This window comes from Chiloscyllium plagiosum, unplaced genomic scaffold, assembly GCF_037043375.1.
Source record: "Chiloscyllium plagiosum isolate Xiang-an unplaced genomic scaffold, Cpla_swu_hap1 HiC_scaffold_1, whole genome shotgun sequence".
Taxonomy (NCBI): Eukaryota; Metazoa; Chordata; class Chondrichthyes; order Orectolobiformes; family Hemiscylliidae; genus Chiloscyllium; species Chiloscyllium plagiosum.
In genome coordinates, this window is record NW_028270139.1 from 86,309,523 (window position 1) to 86,329,940 (window position 20,418).

At 37.4% G+C, this 20,418-nt stretch overlaps 1 protein-coding gene across 2 annotated transcripts in view; it reads left to right on the plus strand.

The window, feature by feature from the left end:
* Positions 1–20,418, plus strand: part of sgtb (small glutamine rich tetratricopeptide repeat co-chaperone beta) — a 48,616-nt gene that overhangs the window by 15,873 nt on the left and 12,325 nt on the right. The window contains exons 3-7 of one of the 2 annotated variants that reach the window (XM_043689711.2): positions 4,868–4,971; positions 9,401–9,482; positions 14,957–15,056; positions 16,011–16,115; positions 16,200–16,338. In XM_043689711.2, coding sequence (XP_043545646.1) covers positions 4,868–4,971; positions 9,401–9,482; positions 14,957–15,056; positions 16,011–16,115; positions 16,200–16,338 — 530 coding nt within the window. The remainder of the gene's footprint in view (positions 1–4,867; positions 4,972–9,400; positions 9,483–14,956; positions 15,057–16,010; positions 16,116–16,199; positions 16,339–20,418) is intronic. The other variant, XM_043689720.2, reaches the window with a different exon arrangement.

A 20,418-nucleotide genomic window follows, 5' to 3' on the forward strand; every position in this document is an offset into this window, starting at 1 on the left:
CAGAATGAAAGGCAAGTCTTTTAGGACTGAGATGAGGAATTTATTCACTTAGATTGGTGAATAGAGTCAGGAAGTTATACAGCACTGAAACAGCCCTTTGGTCTTGTCCATGTTGCTCAAGTTTCTCAAAATAAACTAGTCCCACTTGCCTGCATTTGACCCATATTCTTCTCAACCTTTCCTATTCATGTACCTATCCAAATGTCTTTTAAATGTTGTAATTGTACCTGCATCTACCACTTCGTCGAGCAGTTCATTCCACATGACAAACCAGCTTCTGTGTGAAGATGTTGGCAGTCCGGCACCTTTTAAATCTTTCTCTTCTCACCTTAAAAATATGCCCTCTATTTTGAACTCCCCTACCATAGACAAAAGCCTATTCACCTTATCCATTCCTTTCATGATTTTATAAAACGCTATAGATCATTACTGTGCTACCATAGAAGTAACCACGAAGCAGTAAAACTGCTGTGCTTTTCCAGCACCACTCTAATCAGGATTCTGGTTTCCAGCATCTGCAGTCATTGTTTTTACCTGGTAGAAGTAACTCTAAGCGAGTATCCATAGAGTGGCAGGACACTGGGAAGCTCAAATGAAAAACAGGCAATCTTTGGATGCTCGTTCACAGGTTGCTAAAGGCATCAGGACAGGTTAATAGGGTGGCTGAGAAGGCATATGGAATATTTGCCTTTCTCTGTTGTGGCATAGATTATAAAAGCAGGGAGATTACGCTGGAGCTGTACAAAACTTTGGTTAGGTAACAGTTGGTGTATTGTATACAATTCTGGTCAGTGCACTGTAGGAAAGATGCGGAGGGGATGCAGAGGATTTTACGAGGATATTTCCCAGGATGGGGTATTTTAGCTATGAAGAGAGGCTGGATAAGCTCAGGTTTTCTTTCTCATCAGAGGAAGCTGAGAGAGGAGCTGTCAGGGTCATGAGCAGGAAGCAGATGTTCTACTCAGCTGAAGTATTAATAGCATAATTTTAAGGTGAATAGCAGGTATTTAAAGTAAAAAGTACTTGGATGAGTTCTTAAAATGTCAGAACGTTGAAAGCTATGGGTTAAGTGCTGGAAAATGGACTATGCAGATTTAGAATCGTTTTGTTGGTGCAGACTCGATGGGCCAAAGGGCCTCATTTGTACTGTATGATTCTATATAGTTGTAACAGGTTTCTATGAAGGATTCCGCTTTCTCCAAAGGGATTAGCTCAAAGTTCAGCCACTTTTAACCATCCTACAGAGATTTCCTAACTTTGTTCGGACCATTTTGCTTGATGCCATATGGTTGCACAACAGCTGGTAAGATGATACTTGTGGTTGGCAGGAATTCCAAACTTGGCATTTTGTCTGATTTGAGATATATGCTAACCCTAACCCTTTGGAAATATTCTAAATTGTAGGAGTCAATTGAACAAATAGGCATTTTCTTTTAGTCTGTCTTATTGCAGATCTCAGCAATGGCAACTTGAGTTACTTGGAATATGTTCAGGTTTTGTACACAGTTTCTGCTCTCGGTGCTTCAAGGAATTACTCCGAGTCAAGAGCATTATGATAAGCCAGCATTACGGGTAATTGAATCTGTCATTGGGGATTTTCCTGGAAATATGAAACGTTGTGAACAGAGTGTGGAGAGTACTGGAATGGGACTGTGGCTAGTATTATTTTGAATGAGTTTCAATACTTTAGAGCATAGGCCGAGAATTCTTGGAATGCTGGGGAAAGAGACTCTAAGAAAACTGGAACATGTGTTAGAATTTTACTGAATTAAATCAGGAAGTTAAAACATTTTGTAGCACTCATATCAGATAATACTAGACTTTTAATCTTGGGAAGATGAAAAGGAAAAAACTAGGGAGAGTGGTACAACTGTGAGAGTGCTTTGGAGTATCAAGGGGTTCATGGTGTTTATAGCTGCAAAGCAGCTGGTGAGATGGTTTTTCTGATCAGTGGGAATTCTCAACTTTGTTTTGTCTGAATTGAAGTATGTACCAACGCTTTGGAAATATTCCAAATTATAGAAGTCAATTAAAAAATAAACATTTGTTTTTAGTTTGCAGATCTCAGCCATGAATACTTAAGTTACTTGGAATTTGTTCATGTTTTGTACATCATTTCTACATACTAGTAGGGCTAGTCTGCTAGTACTTTGGGATAATGTTTTATGTCAGTGTTGGAAGTTAGGGTGTCCTCCAGTAGAGAGTTCCAAAGTTGCACAACTCTCAGACAAAAACAAATTCTCCTTGTCTGTGTCCCAAAAGAGTAACATGTTATTGGTACACTTTTCAGGGTGCTTTGCTGTGCAAAAAGCTTGTGCCGTACCAAGGCCATAGCAGTCTACATCCATTCATACCTGTGGCATAATAAGGAATTGAGTCTCTGCTGAGAGAGCAAGAGGCAGGAAACCTACAGCTGGCCTTCAGTTAACACAGAATTCTTGAAGGTGTAGGCACAAGCAGACAAATCTGTATTAACCAAAAGATTTAAAAATTGTAAAGATGAATGAACTCTTACACCTCTCCTCCTTCCAATAATCCCAGCTGCCACTTCTGTTTCTTCTATTTCAAGAAACCTGAACTCCCTCTTCCCAACTTTTATCAAGTTTCTGTAAATTTATAATTTAAGTGCTACTTTGAATTTCTGCTTTGATTCTCACCCATAAGTACACATGTGCCACTGACTCATTTACAAAATTCACATTGCCATAATCTTGGTCTTGTCTTGGATATATTTAACCCTACAGGTATTTTAAGGGTCTGGATTTCTCTCTTCAAAAAATATATTTCCCACTTAAGATATTAAGGTTTGTTTCAATTGTAACAGGTAAACTTAAGTGAATTATTAATTTTCTAAGTTTCTTAATAGAAATTAATAAGCAGTACACTTGTGGATAAATATGTGACTGTTGAAAACCACAAAAAAATGTAATGCCAAATCTAATGGGATCCAGTTTGATGTTGCTCGGAACTGTTCAAGAATATCTGAGAACATATAGGAGGATCTGAAAATAGCTATCATTAAATTATTTAACAATAGAATAAGGACAAAATATCCATAAATGTTTAAGCCACCTTAAAGCAAGATATCTTCTCTGAGTGGAAGAAAATGTTTGGTGAGAATTATGATATTTCTCATACTTCTGAAATTTCAGTGAAAGGATTTTTTTCCAATATAATTTGGATCCCTTTACAAATGCGGGTCTCAACCCTCTGTATAGGTTCTTCTCAATTTCATACGATGCTGTATCATTGTACATTGTTTCTCAATTATTTGGTGAAGATTGCATTGAGTTGTAAATTTTAATCTGGTCAATTTAAGTGTGATGTTTTATACTCTTTTTTTTTCATCTCCTGCCTTATGCATACTCTATCACGCCCCCTCAGTTCTTTATTTAATGCCTCAGTTAATGGAGATAAATATCCCATATGTGTCCTTAACAAACCAATCCACTTGTTGCCTGCAAGGATCTATATACATGTGCACCAATGCCCCACTGAAGCTCAGTACTACCTAGGGATCTACCATTTGTTATTTATTTGCCTTGTTAGTACTCCCAAAATACATTATTTCACACTTCATATCTGTGTTTCCTACTAAATTAGTTATTCTTATTTCTTAGTCAAAACTGTATTTCTAACTAAATATCATTACAAGAGCATTGTGGGCGTATGTACATCACTTGGAGCGCAGCAGTTGAAGAAGGCAATTCACCACCACTTTAAGAACAGTTAGGGATGGATAATAAATGCTCTCCTGGACAGCAAAGCCTTTGTCCCTTGGAAATTTAAAAAAAATGTTCTTTGCTCTCATCAGGAAATTGAATGCGTGGCAGAAGAAAATAGACCGTTATGATTTGAATAATTATAAGCTTATGAATTATAGTTACTCTGTAGCCTTTACAGTGATTCCCTGTTTAACGAGCCCCATTTTAAGTTTTGTTTAACTTTAACATCAGTTATTTAGGACCCTGAGTTGCATTTGGAATTGTAATTTTTATTATAAAGTCAATTGCACCATGTCTGACCTAAAGCCATGTTACCTGAATATCACCATTGGAAGCAGCCTCCTCCACTCCTTAATACTCACTGTTTAGGTTGACCCTCAGTTCTCAACCTTTCCAGAACTCTGACCCTTCCTCTTATAGTCAAAACCTCTACTTTGCACATTACACGCATTCCCTGTTCCTTGCGGTGTTGACCATCGAACTCATGATCCCTGCCACTCCATTACCTTCCCTCTTGCTGCTAACATTCAGGTTCACAGTGTCTGCTCCCTAACCTTCCCTGTCTAGCTTGCGGCTTTCTTCCTGGAAGGCTCTTCTGGCCTCTTGCTGCTCATCTCTAGAAACATTGCTTAGCGAAGAGGTAAACAAGAAATAGGAGAGGCAGGGAATGGTGGTTTCACTGAGAGAAAGGGTTCAGAGTGTCCTGACTCTCCCAAACACACAGACAAGAGTAGAAGGCAAGAAGAAAGTTATCAAATTTTAAGGATTTACTTTATTTAAAAATATAATAATGTAATTTTAATAATTGGAAGCATTTCAGTTTACAGGATATAATGTTTCAATGTTTTTTTTCTGAGATGTTGAGTTCTACAAAGCTTAAAACAGATATAAAAGTTATGGTTAATTAGAAAATCTGATTCACTTAAAGTTGCACATTTTGTGAATGAAGCTACAGCATGAAGTGAGGACTTGGTGTGCTGAATCACAAAACTGTAATACCGTAAACAATTGAATGCTTTAGTGATATCTGTTGTTTGTAATATAGATTATATTTTGGAAACTCATTGTCTGAAAAATGCTATTCTACAGGGACATTACTACCACTCATAGACCAAAAGTAACGAGACGTATTTTTCTTTCAGTTGCTATGCAGTGTTTGGAAAATGTCTTCAAAATAAGTTCCCAGGATATCGATCTAGCCGTCTCACCGCCTCTAATGGAGATATTTTCTGCAGCAATTACTAAGGTTGGTCTAAATACTTAAATGGAAACTAATGAAAATAGTATGTAGGAAACACATTGATATACAATGGAAATGTGAGTGCAATTCTAAAACTGAGTTTCTAACCTCAGATTGTCAGAAGAATTATGTAATGAGACAACTGGAGGACCATGACAAGATAACATAGAAGTTTATTATGAAGCAGAGATCTAGAGCCAAGTCAAAAAGTTGTGTCACCTATATATTTAAGTTTTGAGCTATTTTTTCTTAAACATTCAGGTAAAGGTGGGGGAAAAAGTGAAGAAATCTAAGAATTTGTTATTTAATTTTGTTTGGCAAGCATAGATCAAAAGTGTTGTTGTGCAAGAGACTATATGTACTTGGACTGGGAGGTTTAAACCATGATTGTATGTACTATTGAATGCTTTGACATATGTAATGTTCTGTATATATGTGGTTGAAACATGTGACTAAAGTAGTGTTTTATATGAACTTAAAAATTACTTCGATGAAATTGTTCATAGTATTTTTAAGATTATACTTGAGCCTATTTCTGAGTTCTGTGATTTCTGATCCTGTTTAACGGTGATGTATGACAAAGGCATACTGAGTTAGTAGAGGACCAAGTTTAAATTATAGCTTTCAATCAGTTCCTTCCATAGAAGAAAGAGCAATATCCACAAAATAGTTAATGGACACTTTTCAAATGTTATTATTGTCTTATAGTAGGAAATACCTGTCTTTCCTTCATTATTTAAAAACTGAATCTATTTAATGTTTGTTAATTTAATCTAATTTGTTTAGTTGAGGTTCTTACATAAAGGTTTGAGTAATTGCAAACCAGTTTCATAGTGGTCGGGAAATAATTATTTATTTAATTTGCCAATGAATTTCTTAAATTCACTTTGACAGTACTGTAATGTAGTGAAACATTTTCATTGATACTAAAGATATTAATCACATTATTACAATTAGCTTAGAATCATCCTTATTCTCTATTTGAACAAAAGAAAGTTCTTATTTATTCAAAGGATGTGGGTAATTAACTACAACATTTATATTGGTTTTCCCAGGCAATGTCAGCATTTATTATCTATCTCTACTTGTCTTTGAAAAGTTGATGAGCCACTTTCTCAAATAACTGCAGTCCTTATCATGTAGGTACACCCACAAGATTGTTGTGAGCGAGTTCCAGGAATAGTTAAGGAATGTTGATATTTCCAACTGAGAACGGTCTGTATGTTAGAGAACTATTTGCAAGTGTGAAGGTGTACTTTGTGCCTGCTGCCCTTGGTCTTCTAGATGACAGAGGTTGTAAGTCTGAAAAGTACTATTGAAGGAACTTTGGCAAATTGCAGCAGTACAACCTTGTAGATGATTTGCATTGTTGCAGTTGTGGATGTGGTGCTGTTCAATCAACTAGGCTGCTTTGTTCTGCATGGTGTCAAGCTTCTTAGTTATTGTTAACTGCCCTCATATAGGCAAGGGGAAAGTATTTCATTCTCACTCCTTAGCAGTGTTGTAGTTGGTAGGCCAACTGTGGAGAATCACCAGACCAATTGCAGAATTCCCAGTTTCTACTGTCTCTTGCATATATTTAACTCCCTAGATGTCCATCGTGTGTCACCATTCAGTTCTGACCCTTGGAGATATTATTGGAAAACAATATCATTATCCACAGACACACTGACAATGCCAAGTTTTTATTTCATTAACAGCTCCACTGTCTTTAAATTATCAGTTGTTTGTCTGGCAGCTAGTGCTAGATGAGCAGAAATGCCTTCTAAATAAATATTCAGAGTACTGAAGCCATTCGTTGTCTTCTGTCCTCTAATTACTGATTCTGTCCCACTCCTTGGAAGTGTTTAAACTGAATGAGACTCTGTGTACCGTTAATGTCTCAATGAACTTTCAACCACATGTCTGTGCCATTCCAGAGATCAACTATTTCTATGTCCATAGTATTACTTGACACTACTTTGTATTACAGAAACCCTCATCCATGCCTTTGTTACTCACAGAGTTGGCTTGTCTACAACACATGTAGCAGGCCTCCCACGTTCTACTTCATGTAAATTTGAACCTCGTGTTCTGTTGTATGCTTCACCTTCTTTTAGTATAATCTTCCTGTAACTTACTGACTTGCTCTTGCTCCCAGTTAAGTATTTTTAAGATTTCCAACATTGTTTCTGGGTCCATCCATTGCCTGATTCCTCCCTACTTCTGAATTCCTGTAGTCCTCCAACACTACAAGATTTCTGCTCTCCTCAATTTGCAGCCTCTTTATTGTTTTAATTATTCCATGATTGATAGCTGAGTATTTACTTCGATCAGCCCTAAGTTCAACATTTTTTTCTTCAATTTCTGCATCTCGCTACCTCACTTTCTTTTCTCTTTCAAACAATCCTTAAATCCTAACTCTTGTTCAAGCCTTTGATCATCCGCCATAATATATCCTGATGTCTTGTCATTATAATTGGTTTATAGTGCCTCTGTGAAACATCTGGGGAAGCTTTGTTACCTTAAAGGCACTATATAAATAAATGCTGTTGCTACCAATTTAAAATCTCTCACATTCAGTAAAAAGTACTCAGTATTCAAAGGACTGAAAAATGTATACTTCTAGAAGTTGTTAACGACATTGTATTTCATAATGTTTGATGAGAAATCCCTTTAATTAACCTTTTTTTTCTCAACCAAACAAAAAGACATCACCTAGCAGTACAAAGACAGTGAGTAATTTTGATCGTGTTATAATCCAAGCATGCTTTTGAATGGTGGTGTTTTAACTGTTAATTCATCTCCTTTAGGACTCTGAATCATTTCAGCCATTTACCAGACTTTGATGTTAGCTCAGTAACTCTTCCATGTCGATTCTATGATGCATAAATATGAAAAAAAATTGTTTAAAAATTTCAATATTAAGTTTTTGATGTTGCAGAAAAAATGCACTCTGAAGATCTGATTATTTGATGCTTATCTAAAACCTGAACTTGTTTTTCATTGCATGCAGATTAAACTGTTATATTTTCAGAAATTTGCTTTCCCTACCATCATGGCTTTCATGATTTTGTCAGTTATTTTAAAAGTTTTAAAACCTAAGGATCACAGTTTTTTTTTCTGTTGGCTCATGAATTGAGCAAATGTCTCATCAGCAAATCTTTTTCAGTAGAATAGTGATGTAAAGTGCTTGATTATTCAGTAAAATCCAGAAAACATCATATTATATTGAATGTGGATGAAACATTAAGTAATATGATCAAGTTCAGAAACCTTTCCTTCCAAACCTGAACCATTGAATTGCAAATTTAAAATTCCTAGTTGATAAAAGTAACACCTTCTGTGACACTAAACTATACAGACTGAAAAAGCATGAATTTAATAATCTTTGTGTGCTGACTTATATCACATATTGAACTCTGTCTTTCATAGCCCTTAGCTACTGCTATGGATTTTCAGCCAAAACATATTCAGCTTGCTAGTTGTGCCTTTCATGCTGAAATAGTGTCATGACCAGATTATACATGTCCTCAGTATATTCAGTACATTCCTGATGAAGGGCTTATGCTCGAAACGTCGATTCTCTTACTCCTAGATAATGCCTGGCCGGCTGTGCTTTTCCAGCACTACACTCTTCAACGCAGTATATTCAGTAAACTGTTAATTTGTTTGGCTCATTTATAGATTCCTTTTAGTTTTCAAGTGTTCCAATTTTAAATAACCAGCAAAAGAACTTCATTCTTGTATTTTAAAAAAAGTAGATCACTGAAAGATCTCTAAATAAAAGGTATCAAGCTTATTAGCTAAAATAACGATACAAAGATGTAACATAAAGATAATATTTCTTACAAAAGATGAAAGTATGGTCAGTGTCTAATATCGCTATAGGCCTTTTACTTGCTTGAAGTTTCTCTTTTTTTTTAAAATGAGTTTGAGAACATGACATCAGAATTTTGCTGCAATAGCTTCTGTAGTTGAGTAGTTGACAATTGTCTTTATAGGTGAATTCAATAGGTGGAGCAGCTTCAGGGGTGAAAAAGGTCCCTCTTTTTGGTTCTGCTGCATGATATTTCAGAACTGCCTAGAATCCTTTCAACGAACTTTTCAACCTTCAATGACAACAGCCTTTCAATACTCAGTGTCCAGTCTTGCAGGAAGGATGCTCGTTCGGGTACGATATTGTTGGATTTCTTATGTTAGCCTCGAATCAAACTCAACTAAGAGTCAGCATCTTCTAGAGAATGACGGTATAGGGATTCATTACATGAAAAACTCACCCTAACTGTATCCTAGTATTAGGAGGAAGATCACGCTCAGTATGTGGCATGGTTTGAGATCCTCATATTTTGTTTTGAAAGTAATTTACATTTTAGAATCATTATCCTCTTATTAGAATGCCATTGAACTAAACAAATACACTGACAAAATTTGTGCAATATTCTTTTTATTCTAGAAGAAATTAATATGGAACACTCCATCAGACTTTACTCCATCTGCACAAGATGTAATTAGAGCTGAACAGTTGAAAAATGAAGGTAACTCTTTGTGTGTGATTGCATTTATTGTGTGTGGGTGCAGTTATTGTGTCATCATTTTAAAATGCTTAATTATAGTGCTCAAAATGATCATGATATTTTTGTTATCCCTGAGCAATTCTGTCTGGTTAGCAGATGCTAGTATTGCTGCGAATTAATGTATTTATGGAGCAGTAATCATTTTGAAGTATTAAATTATATCTTCTTAAAATATACTTGTTATTTAGACTTGATTAAATAGTCACCATTCCTCTGCACCTCAAGTCAAGGCGGCATGGAACATTCTATTTGTTTACAGGTTTCTTAACTCATTATGCAGATTGGCACACAATGTAGACTCAAAATATTAATACCTCAGCTGGTTCTGGAGGACATTAGAAAAACACCTGAAAATCTTATTTCTGGATTCTTATGACAGTAAGTCATGCTTGGATAATGCTTGCTTGTTTTCAGACTGAGCATAATCAATGGCTAATCTAAGTCTATTTGCTGAAAAAATGTATTTCAGATTTGGAAGAATTCCAAATAACAGTGAAGTTAAATATGAAAACAAAATACTCTGAATGCTAAAGACCTAAAATTAAACAAGAAGTACCAGAAATTCCAAGTATGGCAGCATTTTGTGACATTTCCCTGTTTTAGTCGCAGTGCATTGAATCTGTTCTTTGTATTGTTTTAGTGAAGAGGTAGCTACAATCTCAGGAACAGGAACTAATGGCTGGTGTGTCTTGAGAAGCATGTAATGGAATGGGTCCTCAAATCTGGTGAATGATTACCGTGTCACCAGAAGTGATGGAAGTGCTTAAGTTGGGCAAACACTGAGCTCAACAAATATTTCAGAACAACAGCTAGCTAATGAGACCACATTACGGAATGAAAATGTTTAATATTGGGCAGAAAGATAAGATCACACTGAGACTACCATAACAACTTGATGCCAAAATTACCAGTTTTTAGCGATTCTTCATCAGACTGCTGCAAATGCATGAATACTCATTGTCACACATCAGCAACCTGAATGAAACAGACATGAATTTTGGTATGCCCAACATCTAAACTATAGCATTTATAAGGTTAAAAAAAAATCTTAGAGAAAACCACAGAACACGAGAAGACAAAATTCATAATGGCACTACCGTGCATGATTGATGCAAAGAAAGTGGGTGGTGATTTTCAAATATAAAACCCTGACAAAAATCAAATTCCCTGCAGGAGTCCTTGTGTATGTTCATGACTATGATGAAATGGATGAAGATGAAGTGAAGTTGTTCATCAGTGATATGTTGGGCAGGCATAGAGGAGGCCTACTCAAAACAAAAATAGCTAATGAGCATGGGCCTTGTTCTTTTTCTATTTAACCAATCAAGTGTGGAGGGAAAAAACATTAGTTATGTCAGGGGGAGTCTAACATCTGAAGGTTCAAACATTAGTAGTGTAGCAGGCTGTTCATGGATCACATTTACACTAAATCGAATAGATGGATAGTTGGGGAAAACAAAAAGTCCTCAAGGAGTGGAAATGAGTGTGCTGCATCATTTGGTATTGTCTATGATTTCATTATCAATTTGTGGGATACTTATGCACAAATTGTCATCAGATTGTTCAAAAATGTAGAATATACAGTTGAATGGATGGAGAGGAAAATTACTTATTGTGGAGGGATCATTTGGATTATCAAATTGATCCATTGTTGTGATGACGCAGTAGCCAAAATAACTTGCAATGAATTTGTTGAGCTCTTTGTGTCAAATGTTGAAGATAATAAACTTTACAGTGCTTAAAAAAAATTGAATTGTGGATAAAGGTATCCATGTAGTATTAATTTAGTCAATAAAACGTGCCACGTTGATTTTATTTTGAATTACTCATTTCAATTGGTGACAGGCTATAGCAACACTGGCAATTCATACTTTCTTGTTGCCTGCAAATCAACCACAGTTTTTCCAGGATTTTGAAAGCTTCAATGGTTGCCTTAATATGCCATGTTCTACATTACTTGGGTGATATTACAGGGAAATGAGTTTCTAAGTCTGAATTTTCCACTCCATTCATTTTGTTTTGCTTTGTAAAGTAATTATATTTTATAAAGTTATAGAGTTATACAGCATGGAAACAGACTCTTCAGTCTAACTCGTCCATGCTGGCCAGCTATCCTTAACTGATCTCGTCCCATTTGCCTGTGTTTAGCTCAAATCCCTCTAAACCCTTTCTATTCATGTACCCATCCAGATACCTTTTAAATGTCACAATTGTACCAGCCTCCGCCACTTCCTCTGGCAACTCATTCTACGTACGTACTGCCATGTGTGTGAAAACAATTGCCCTTCTGGTCCCTTTTAAAGCTTCTCCCCTCAGCTTAAACCTATGGCTTCTAGTTTTAGAATACCCTACCCTTGGGGGGAAAAAAAAATCCTTGGCTATTCAGCTTATCCATGCCTCTCCAGATTTTGTAGACTTGTATAAGGTCACCCCTCAGCCTCCAATGCTTCAGGGAAAGTAGTCTCAGCCTGTCTAGCCTCTCCTTATAACTCAAACCCTCCAGTCCTGGTAACAATCTTGTAAATCGTTTCTGCATCCTTTCCAATTTAATAACATAATGCCTATACCACTCCCCAGGGCTCACCATTAACTGTGTACATCCTGCACTGTTTTGTCTTGCCAAAATGCAACAACTCACATTTATCTGAATTAAATTCCATCTGCCACTCCTCAGCCCATTGGTCCAGCTGATCAAGATCCCGTTATATTCTTCGATGACCTTCTTCACTGTCCACCAAGCCACCAATTTTGGTGCTATCCTCAAACTTACTAACCGTGCCTCCTACCTTTTCATCCAAATCATTTATATGAATGAAGAACAACAGTGGACACTGATTCTTGTGGAAATCCTCTGGTCATAGGCTTTCAGTCCAAAAAACAACCCTGTAACATCACTGTCTGTTTCCTACTGTCAAGCCAATTTTGTATCTAATTGGCCAGCTCTCCCTGGATACCATGTGGTCTAATCTTACTCTCCAGTCTATCATGTGGAACCTTGTTGAAGGCCAAACTCAATCAAGAATGTGAGGTATGATTTTCCACACACAAAGTCTTGCTGACTATCCCTAATCAGTCCTTGACTCTGAAAATGCATGTAAATCTTGTCTCTCAGAATCCCCTCCAACAATTTAGCCACCACTGACATCAGGCTCACCCACACTCTTGCAGCTTGCACACTGTGCTAGGAGAACTTAATGTTTATCTTTTATATTATAAGGCCTGCAAGAACCAGCTGTAAGTAAAAACCTTAAAATGTCTACCCTTCTCTCACCAACAGGTTTAGATTTTAAGAATGCAAAAAATTAAGATTTTTATTCTTAAAATCCAGCAATTAGCTTAATTCCAAGTATTTGCAAACTCTTGCTGATCATGCTTGAGATTGAAACATACTCCTCTAAGGGTCCACTGTAGGGCAGGTATTTTTGGCGCTTACTCAGCCCCCTCCATCTGAGTGACAGTGTGCCAGTTCTTCTGTCTCCTGGACTCGGCCTCTCAATGCCCCCCCCCCCCCCCCCCTCCCCTCCCCAGTGGCTGATGAACCAGGAATGGGACTCTGGCAGATGGAGCCAAGGCAGCTGATGAGCCCAGAGCCTGACTCTGGCAGTGGCTTTGGGGAGACAACTAGTGGAGGGGCAAGCATGGGACCCGGCATCAATGGAGCAGAGCTGACATCAGTGAGGTAGGCCCAGTGGTGAAAGATGGCACCTGAGGAGCAGCAACTTCATTGGCTGGATCTGCCACTGGCAGCAGTGAAGCGGTAGTAGAAGTGTTATGGACTGTCTTTAAGCTATTTTTATTATTCTTAAGTTCTTCAAAATGGTTCTGGCGACAGTGGAAGCTTTTCATTGTAAGTTATTGTATTTTTCACTGTGAAATACTTGTGATAATAAATGATTCATTCATTCCCCATTGTGTCTCCACTCATAGAGTCATATAGCATGGAAACAGACCCTTCGGTCCAACTAGTTATTGCCAACCATTTTCCAAACCAAACTAGTCTCATTGCCTGCATTTGGCCCATCTTCATCCAAACCTTTCCTTTTCATATATTTATCCAAATGTCTTTTAAATGCTGTAATCGTACCCGGAATCACCATTTGCAGTTCATTCCACATATGAGCCACTGGCTGTGTTAAAATGTCCTTTTTAAATCTTTCTTTTCTCACCTTGAAAATATGCTCTCTGGTTTTGAACATTCTAGGGCAAAGACTCTTGTTATTCACCTTATCTATGCCTCTCATTATTATATAAACCTTTATAAAGTCACCCCTCAATCTCTTATGCTCCAGTGGGAAAAAAAGTCCCAGTCTATTTTTATAACTTAAACCCTCCATTCCTGACAAAATCCTAGTAAATTTTTCTGATCCCTCTCCAATTTAATAATATCTTTGCTATAGCAGGGTGACCGGAATTGTACACAGTACTCCAGAAGAGGCCTCACAAACAGCTTGTATAACCTCAACTTGACAGCCAAACTCCCAGACTCAAAAATCTGAGCAATGAAGGCAAACATGCTAAAGTTAAAAATCAAGCACAACCACCTGATGAAGGAGCAGTGCTCTGAAAGCTAGTGCTTCCAAATAAACCTGTTGGACTATAACCTGGTGTTGTGTGATTTTTAACTTTGTATGTCCCAGTCCAACACTGGTATCTCCTATTCAAGCATGCTAAATGTCTTCTTAACCACGCTGTCTACCCTGTGATGTAAATTTTAAAGAATTATGTAGCTGAGCCCAAGGGGTCTCTGTTCTAAATGCCACGCAGGGCTCTGCCATTACTTGTAGAAGACCTGGCTTTGTTTGTTTTACCAAAATGTAATACCTTGCATTTATCCAAGTTGAATTCTATGCCACTCCTCAGCTCATTCACCCAATTGCTGCTTCTCTTCCAGAGACACTCCCTCTCCAGAATCAATGCAATCCTGTTTCAGAGACCTTGCCGCATGAAATGCTAGGCACAGGCTGATCTACCGAGCTCCACCTATCCACATCTATCGATCTGCCTGTTTGCTAAATCTTTTGTTTTTGGATTTTAAAAGTTCCCAAAACAATGCTGGATGAAATATTCTCTGCTTTCGATGACAGAGGAAATCTAGCTCCAGCACTGAAAGAACTGTAACTCGCGAGCAAATCTAAGGGCCACAGAACACTCCACTTTTGTTTTCAGATTGGCTGCTGTGGATACTGGATTGTCAGGCCAATTAGCATGTTTCCAATGTTCAGCATTTCTGAATTCCTTCTCTCGGTTCCTCCTGTCTGCACTCCATAATCTCCATATGGGTTTGTGTGCTGTCTTCCGAAAATTTTATTCCCACAGTTTGAGAAACCCTGTACTACATAATTAAAAGTAAATAAAATACAAAACAAGGAGTGACAATATATTTTCTCACAAATATGAATGATTAACTCTAATTTGTAATTTGTTCAAATATTCAGGCAACAACTATATAAAAGAGGAGAATTACAGGGCTGCTGTAGACTCTTATACTCAAGCAATTGAATTGGATCCAAATAGTGCAGTTTACTTTTGTAACCGGTAATAATTCTTTCTGCTGTCTATTTTGTATTGATTTATCTGTTTCAGTCTGATTAAATACACAAAGATTAAAACCGAGAATGTGTCAACAGATCTAGGTGAAGATTTATCATTTTTTTGTGTGTCAAAATTGTAATAATGCACTTTTTCAACAAAATTAGTATTTTATCACACTCGATACAGAATATTTCCTCCATCTCTCTCTGAGATTGAGTAAAATCCTTACATTCACTCCATATAATTTTTTTACATTATTGAAACAGTGGTTACTTTATTGAAGAATTCTATTTGTACATCAACATTTTGAGTAATTACCATTGAGTTGCAGAGAATATTTAAGTATAATGACAGTTAATGTACTGTTCGTTTTCCTTTATTATATAAATATCATATTTTATTGATATAAAATGCAAGTGATTGGAACAAATAAGGTTATTAAATATATTACTGTAAAATCATGTCACATAATATGTATTATTTATATGGTAAAACCATCTAATAATTTTGAATTTTAGTTTATCTAGATATTAAATTGAGAAATTTGGTGATCTTCAAAAAAAATGATAAATCCAGTGAAAGAATGTTCAGCAAATATCTCAGTATGCATTTGTAACAATGCTATATGATTGGTTGATTGCTTACTTTTTATTTAATGAGAAATCTATCTTTGAAATCATTGATCAACAAATATTTGAAGAGAGGATAATTCTGAAGCAGCTTACTTCAATTTTGCCAAAATTTACTTATTTATGTGACTATGCTTCTGTGGGTTACAAACTGTTACAGAAATGTTATTTATCGATAAGTTAATGTTTGATAAATACTAAAACCTAAATCTTTAAACAATATCATTTTGGCAGGAAATGGTTTCCTTTTCTATCTAACTCTGAAATTTGATATAATTTTTTCTTTTAATCAGAGTTCATATACTAAAATTCAACTGAATTTGTTTAGGGCGGCTGCTCAGAGCAAACTTAATAATTACACTGCAGCAATAGAGGATTGCAAGAGGGCAATAGCCATTGACCCAGACTATAGCAAAGCTTATGGAAGGATGGGGTATGTAATCACACCTTTCAAATTCATTGGAGAAAAGTATCCTTTTTCTTTTCCTGAAGATCTGAAAGTGATTTTTTTTTTCAGTTTAGCATTGACTTCTTTGAATAAGCATTCAGAAGCAATCACCTATTACAAAAAGGCTGTAGAATTGGACCCTGAAAATGGAACTTTCAAATCAAACCTGAGAGTGGCAGAACAGAAAATAGGAGAAGCATCAAGTCCAGTAAGTGTTGTTTTACTGAATTTGCAGTCCTTGTGATGCTTTCCAGCTTGCCTACTTTAAAGGTAACATTTGCACCTCAAGGTTTTCCAGATCGTCAAAATGTGCATGTTTTCTCATGATATTTGCCTGCTGGTTTGAATATAAATAACTCTTTGAAAACTCTGAATTTCCAGCTCATTACTAATGGATGGTTAACTGGTAATTTAAATGGAAAGTTCTTTGGGATATTACCCCATTAACACAGTGTATTTGATGCATATATGTTATAAATAAAAATGTGGAAGTCTTAAGATATCTATTATTTATTTTCTGAAAGTGAGCACTTGGGCTTTTTAGATGGCTCTTAGAATTTGTTAAAAGAACTTCATCCTGTTAATAGCTGAAAAGATAACATAAGATCATCACATTAAGAATTTTACCGTAACAAAATGCTAAAGTACTTTCGCCTGTACATCAACTTTGTCGACAGTTTCTACATTAAATTGCAGAAAGCAGCTTTCCCTCCTTGTTGAACAACCAAGATAAGCTATTTGGTTTTCCCAGACCTGGTGGAGCAGGCTCGAAGGGACAAATGGTGCATTTCTACTCCTAAATCAGTGTTCCAGTCTCAAGAAGGGTTTCTATCACTTTCCTTTTCTAACCTGGTAACCTTTAGCCATAAATCTGTTTTTCACAATTAAAATGTGGTTGGACTGGAGGGGGCAAAGTTAAAAATCACACAACCTGTTGGACTATAACCTGGTGTTGTGTGAGTTTTAACTTTCACAATTAAGGTTTTTCCTGACAATTGTCATTCTAGAGCAAAGCAGGTGAATCTTCCAGTTTTGTTTCAAATAATCATGTTTAGTCTTTTCAGTCCAAGCAGTAGCTCACTCCCCCTCGCTGCATTGTGAATCATAGAGATATGTTGTCATTAATAGCTTTATCTTCTGGATCCTGGAAGAATAATTCTGTGACTTTCATGGAAATCTTATGAACCCCTGCCTCTCAAAGCCAAATCTGTGACATTGTGAGTCACACTGGCCTTGTATCCAGGTAGAAAGGTTTGAAGCTCACACTCTCTTCAATCTTGGAATTAAACGGTCACTTCTGAGAGAAATGCGAGCAACCAGCATTCACTGAAAAATATATACCCCACCTAGAATTCCCTCATGTTACAAAAGCCTTGAACGTTCATTCGCGTCTTCTGGGAACAATCCAAAGGTATGCCACAATTCTCTGGAATTTACTCTTAATTTTTCCCCAGTGTTCCATTTATTCTCCAATGTATGAAATTTTATGGGCACATTTTCCAAATCTTCCAAACTCTCTTCACAGCAGCCATGTACTTCTCAGTTCAAACTTAGGCTTCAGAGCATTCTCTAAGTTAACTGCTGGTTGTCACTATGAAGACTACTGTAGATTTCTTCCTTTATTTTCAAGCTAGGCAAATCTTTCAATTTCTTCCCACTCATGAATTACAAACTAAGTTCAAATAATCACCCACATTGTGTGTGGTGAAGGATGGAAGTAATATCTTCAGAATTTTAACTTTTCATTAGATTCTTACATAATTTTCATCCATTTTTTTTAAGAACATTTTACTTTTTTTTAGATTCCCTACAGTGTGGAAACAGGCCCTTAGGCCCAGCAAGTCACACCGACCCTCCAAAGAGTAACCCACCCAGACCCATTCTCCGACATTTACCCCTGACTAATGCATCTATCTACACGTCCCTGAACACTATGGACAATTTAGCATGGCCAATTCACCCAACCTGCGCATCTTTGACTGTGGGAGGAAACCGGAGCACCCTGAGGAAACCCACGCAGACACAGGGAGAATGTGCAAACTCCACACAGACAGTCAACCGAGGCTGGATTCGAACCCGGGTCTCTGGCGCTGTGAGGTAGCAATGCTACCTTCTGGCTCTTTCACAAAATAGGTCATCCATTGTTTATGTATTTAACACTTCAACAGGATTCTGGATAATCCAAGATGGAGGGCAGGATAAATTTCTGGGTGTAACAGCTACTCTTTTTTTTTGAGGTATTTTGGGTGTTGGAGATGATTTCCTTGAATTTCAGGCGCAGCAATTACTGTTTTATATGCTGCTGCATTGTTTTGGAACTTTGCAGAAAAAAAACCTCAGAACAACAGCACTTTTAAAAGGGAGAAGAACAGAGAAAGGAAACCCATGGTGAGGTCAGTGCAGGAGAGAGAGAGAGAGAGAGAGAAACCCACATTGCTCAATGACACAACAGTGAACCTGCACAGTTACTGCCCTTTCTGTTTGAATTCATGTATCGCTGGACTTTCGGAGTGTGTCTGGGAAAATTAACAAACAGTGACATTCACAACTGATCTTGGAGGAACCTGTTTGGGAGAGGTCACAGCACAGAAACAGATAAGTGGATATTTTAAGTGTGGCCTTACAGTAATTCTGCAATAGTGAGTAGAGTGAGATCTTTCTTGATTAAATGTTTGATTGAGATATGTCTCTTGATGAAACTTAAAATATAAGCCATAAGTATTAATTTAACCTGGAACAGTGTTATGTCGAGCAATAAGACAGTGCTATTTTCTGGGTCTGTAGATTGAAAGAAGCAAAAATGGCCTTTAGTAGAGTGATATGCTCTTCTTGTCAGATGTGGGAGTTTTGGGAGAGTTTACGTGTTACTGAGGATTATATCTACAATAAATGCCATTGGTTGGGAAGCTTATCAGATTGAATGGATCGCTTGGAGAGACAGTGAGGGGCAATAAGGAATTTACAAGAGCAAGGGGATGAAATGGATGGCAGTTATAGGAAGGGGGAAATGTCGCAGATACAATCACATACATGGGTTAACTCCAGGAAAGGTAAGAGAGGCAGGCAGTTAGTGCAGGAGTTTTCTGTGGCTATCCCATTTCAAACAAGTATACTGTTTTGTAAAATATAGGGGGTGATGGATTCTCAGGGGAATGTAGTACATTTAGCCAAGTTTCTAGTATTGAGACTGGCTCTAATGTAATGAGGGGTATGCCAGGCTCCAAGAGATCAATTGTGTTAGGGGACACTTTAGTCCGAGGTACAGACAGACATTTCTGTGGCTAGCAGCAAAAAATCAGAATGTTGTGTTGCTTCCCTGGTGCCAGGATTAAGGATGTCCCAGAGAAGGTGCAGAATGTTCTCAAGGGGGAGAGAGGCCAACAGGAGGTCATTATACACATTAGAACCAACGAGATAGGAAGGGAAAAGGTTGAGATTCTGAAAGGAGATCATAGAAAGTTAGGCAGGAATTTAAAAAGGAGGTCCTCAAGAGTAGTAATATCTGGATTGCTCCCGGTGCTACGAGCAAGTGAGGGCAGGAATAGGAGGATAGAGCAGATGAATGCATGGCTGAGGAGCTGGTGTTGTGGGTGAAGGATTCACATTTTTGGATCATTAGAATCTCTTCTGGGGTAGAAGTGACCTGTACCAGAAGGACGGATTGCATCTAAATTGGAAATGGACTAATATACTGGCAGGGAGATTTGCTAGAGCTACTTGGAAGAATTTAAACTAGTAAGGTGGGTGAGGGGGGGAACCAAGGGAGATAGTGAGGAAAGAGATCAATTTGAGATTGGTACAGTTGAGAACAAAGGCAAGTCAAACAGGTCAGGCAGGGAACAAAGCAGCGAACAAGGTAGGACTGATGCATTGAAATTGATGTATTTTAATTTAAGAGGCCGAACAGGGAAGGCAGATGAACTCTGGCATGGTTAGGAACGTGGGACTGGGATATCATAGCAATACAGAACCACGGCTCAGGGATGGACCGGACTAGCAGCTTAATGTTCCAGGATACAAATGCTACAGGATGGACAGAAAGAGAGGCCAGGGAGAAAGGGGAGTGGTGTTTTTGATAAGGGATAGCATTACAGCTGTGCTGAGGGAAGACATTCCCAGAAATACATCCAAGAAAGTTATTTGGATGGAACTGAGAAATAAGAAAGGGATGATCACCTTATTGGGATTGTGTCATAGTCCCCCTAATAGTCAGAGGGAAATTGAGAAACAAATTTGTAAGGACATGTCTTGAAACAGTTAAAAGTGGATAAATCCCCAGGACCTGATC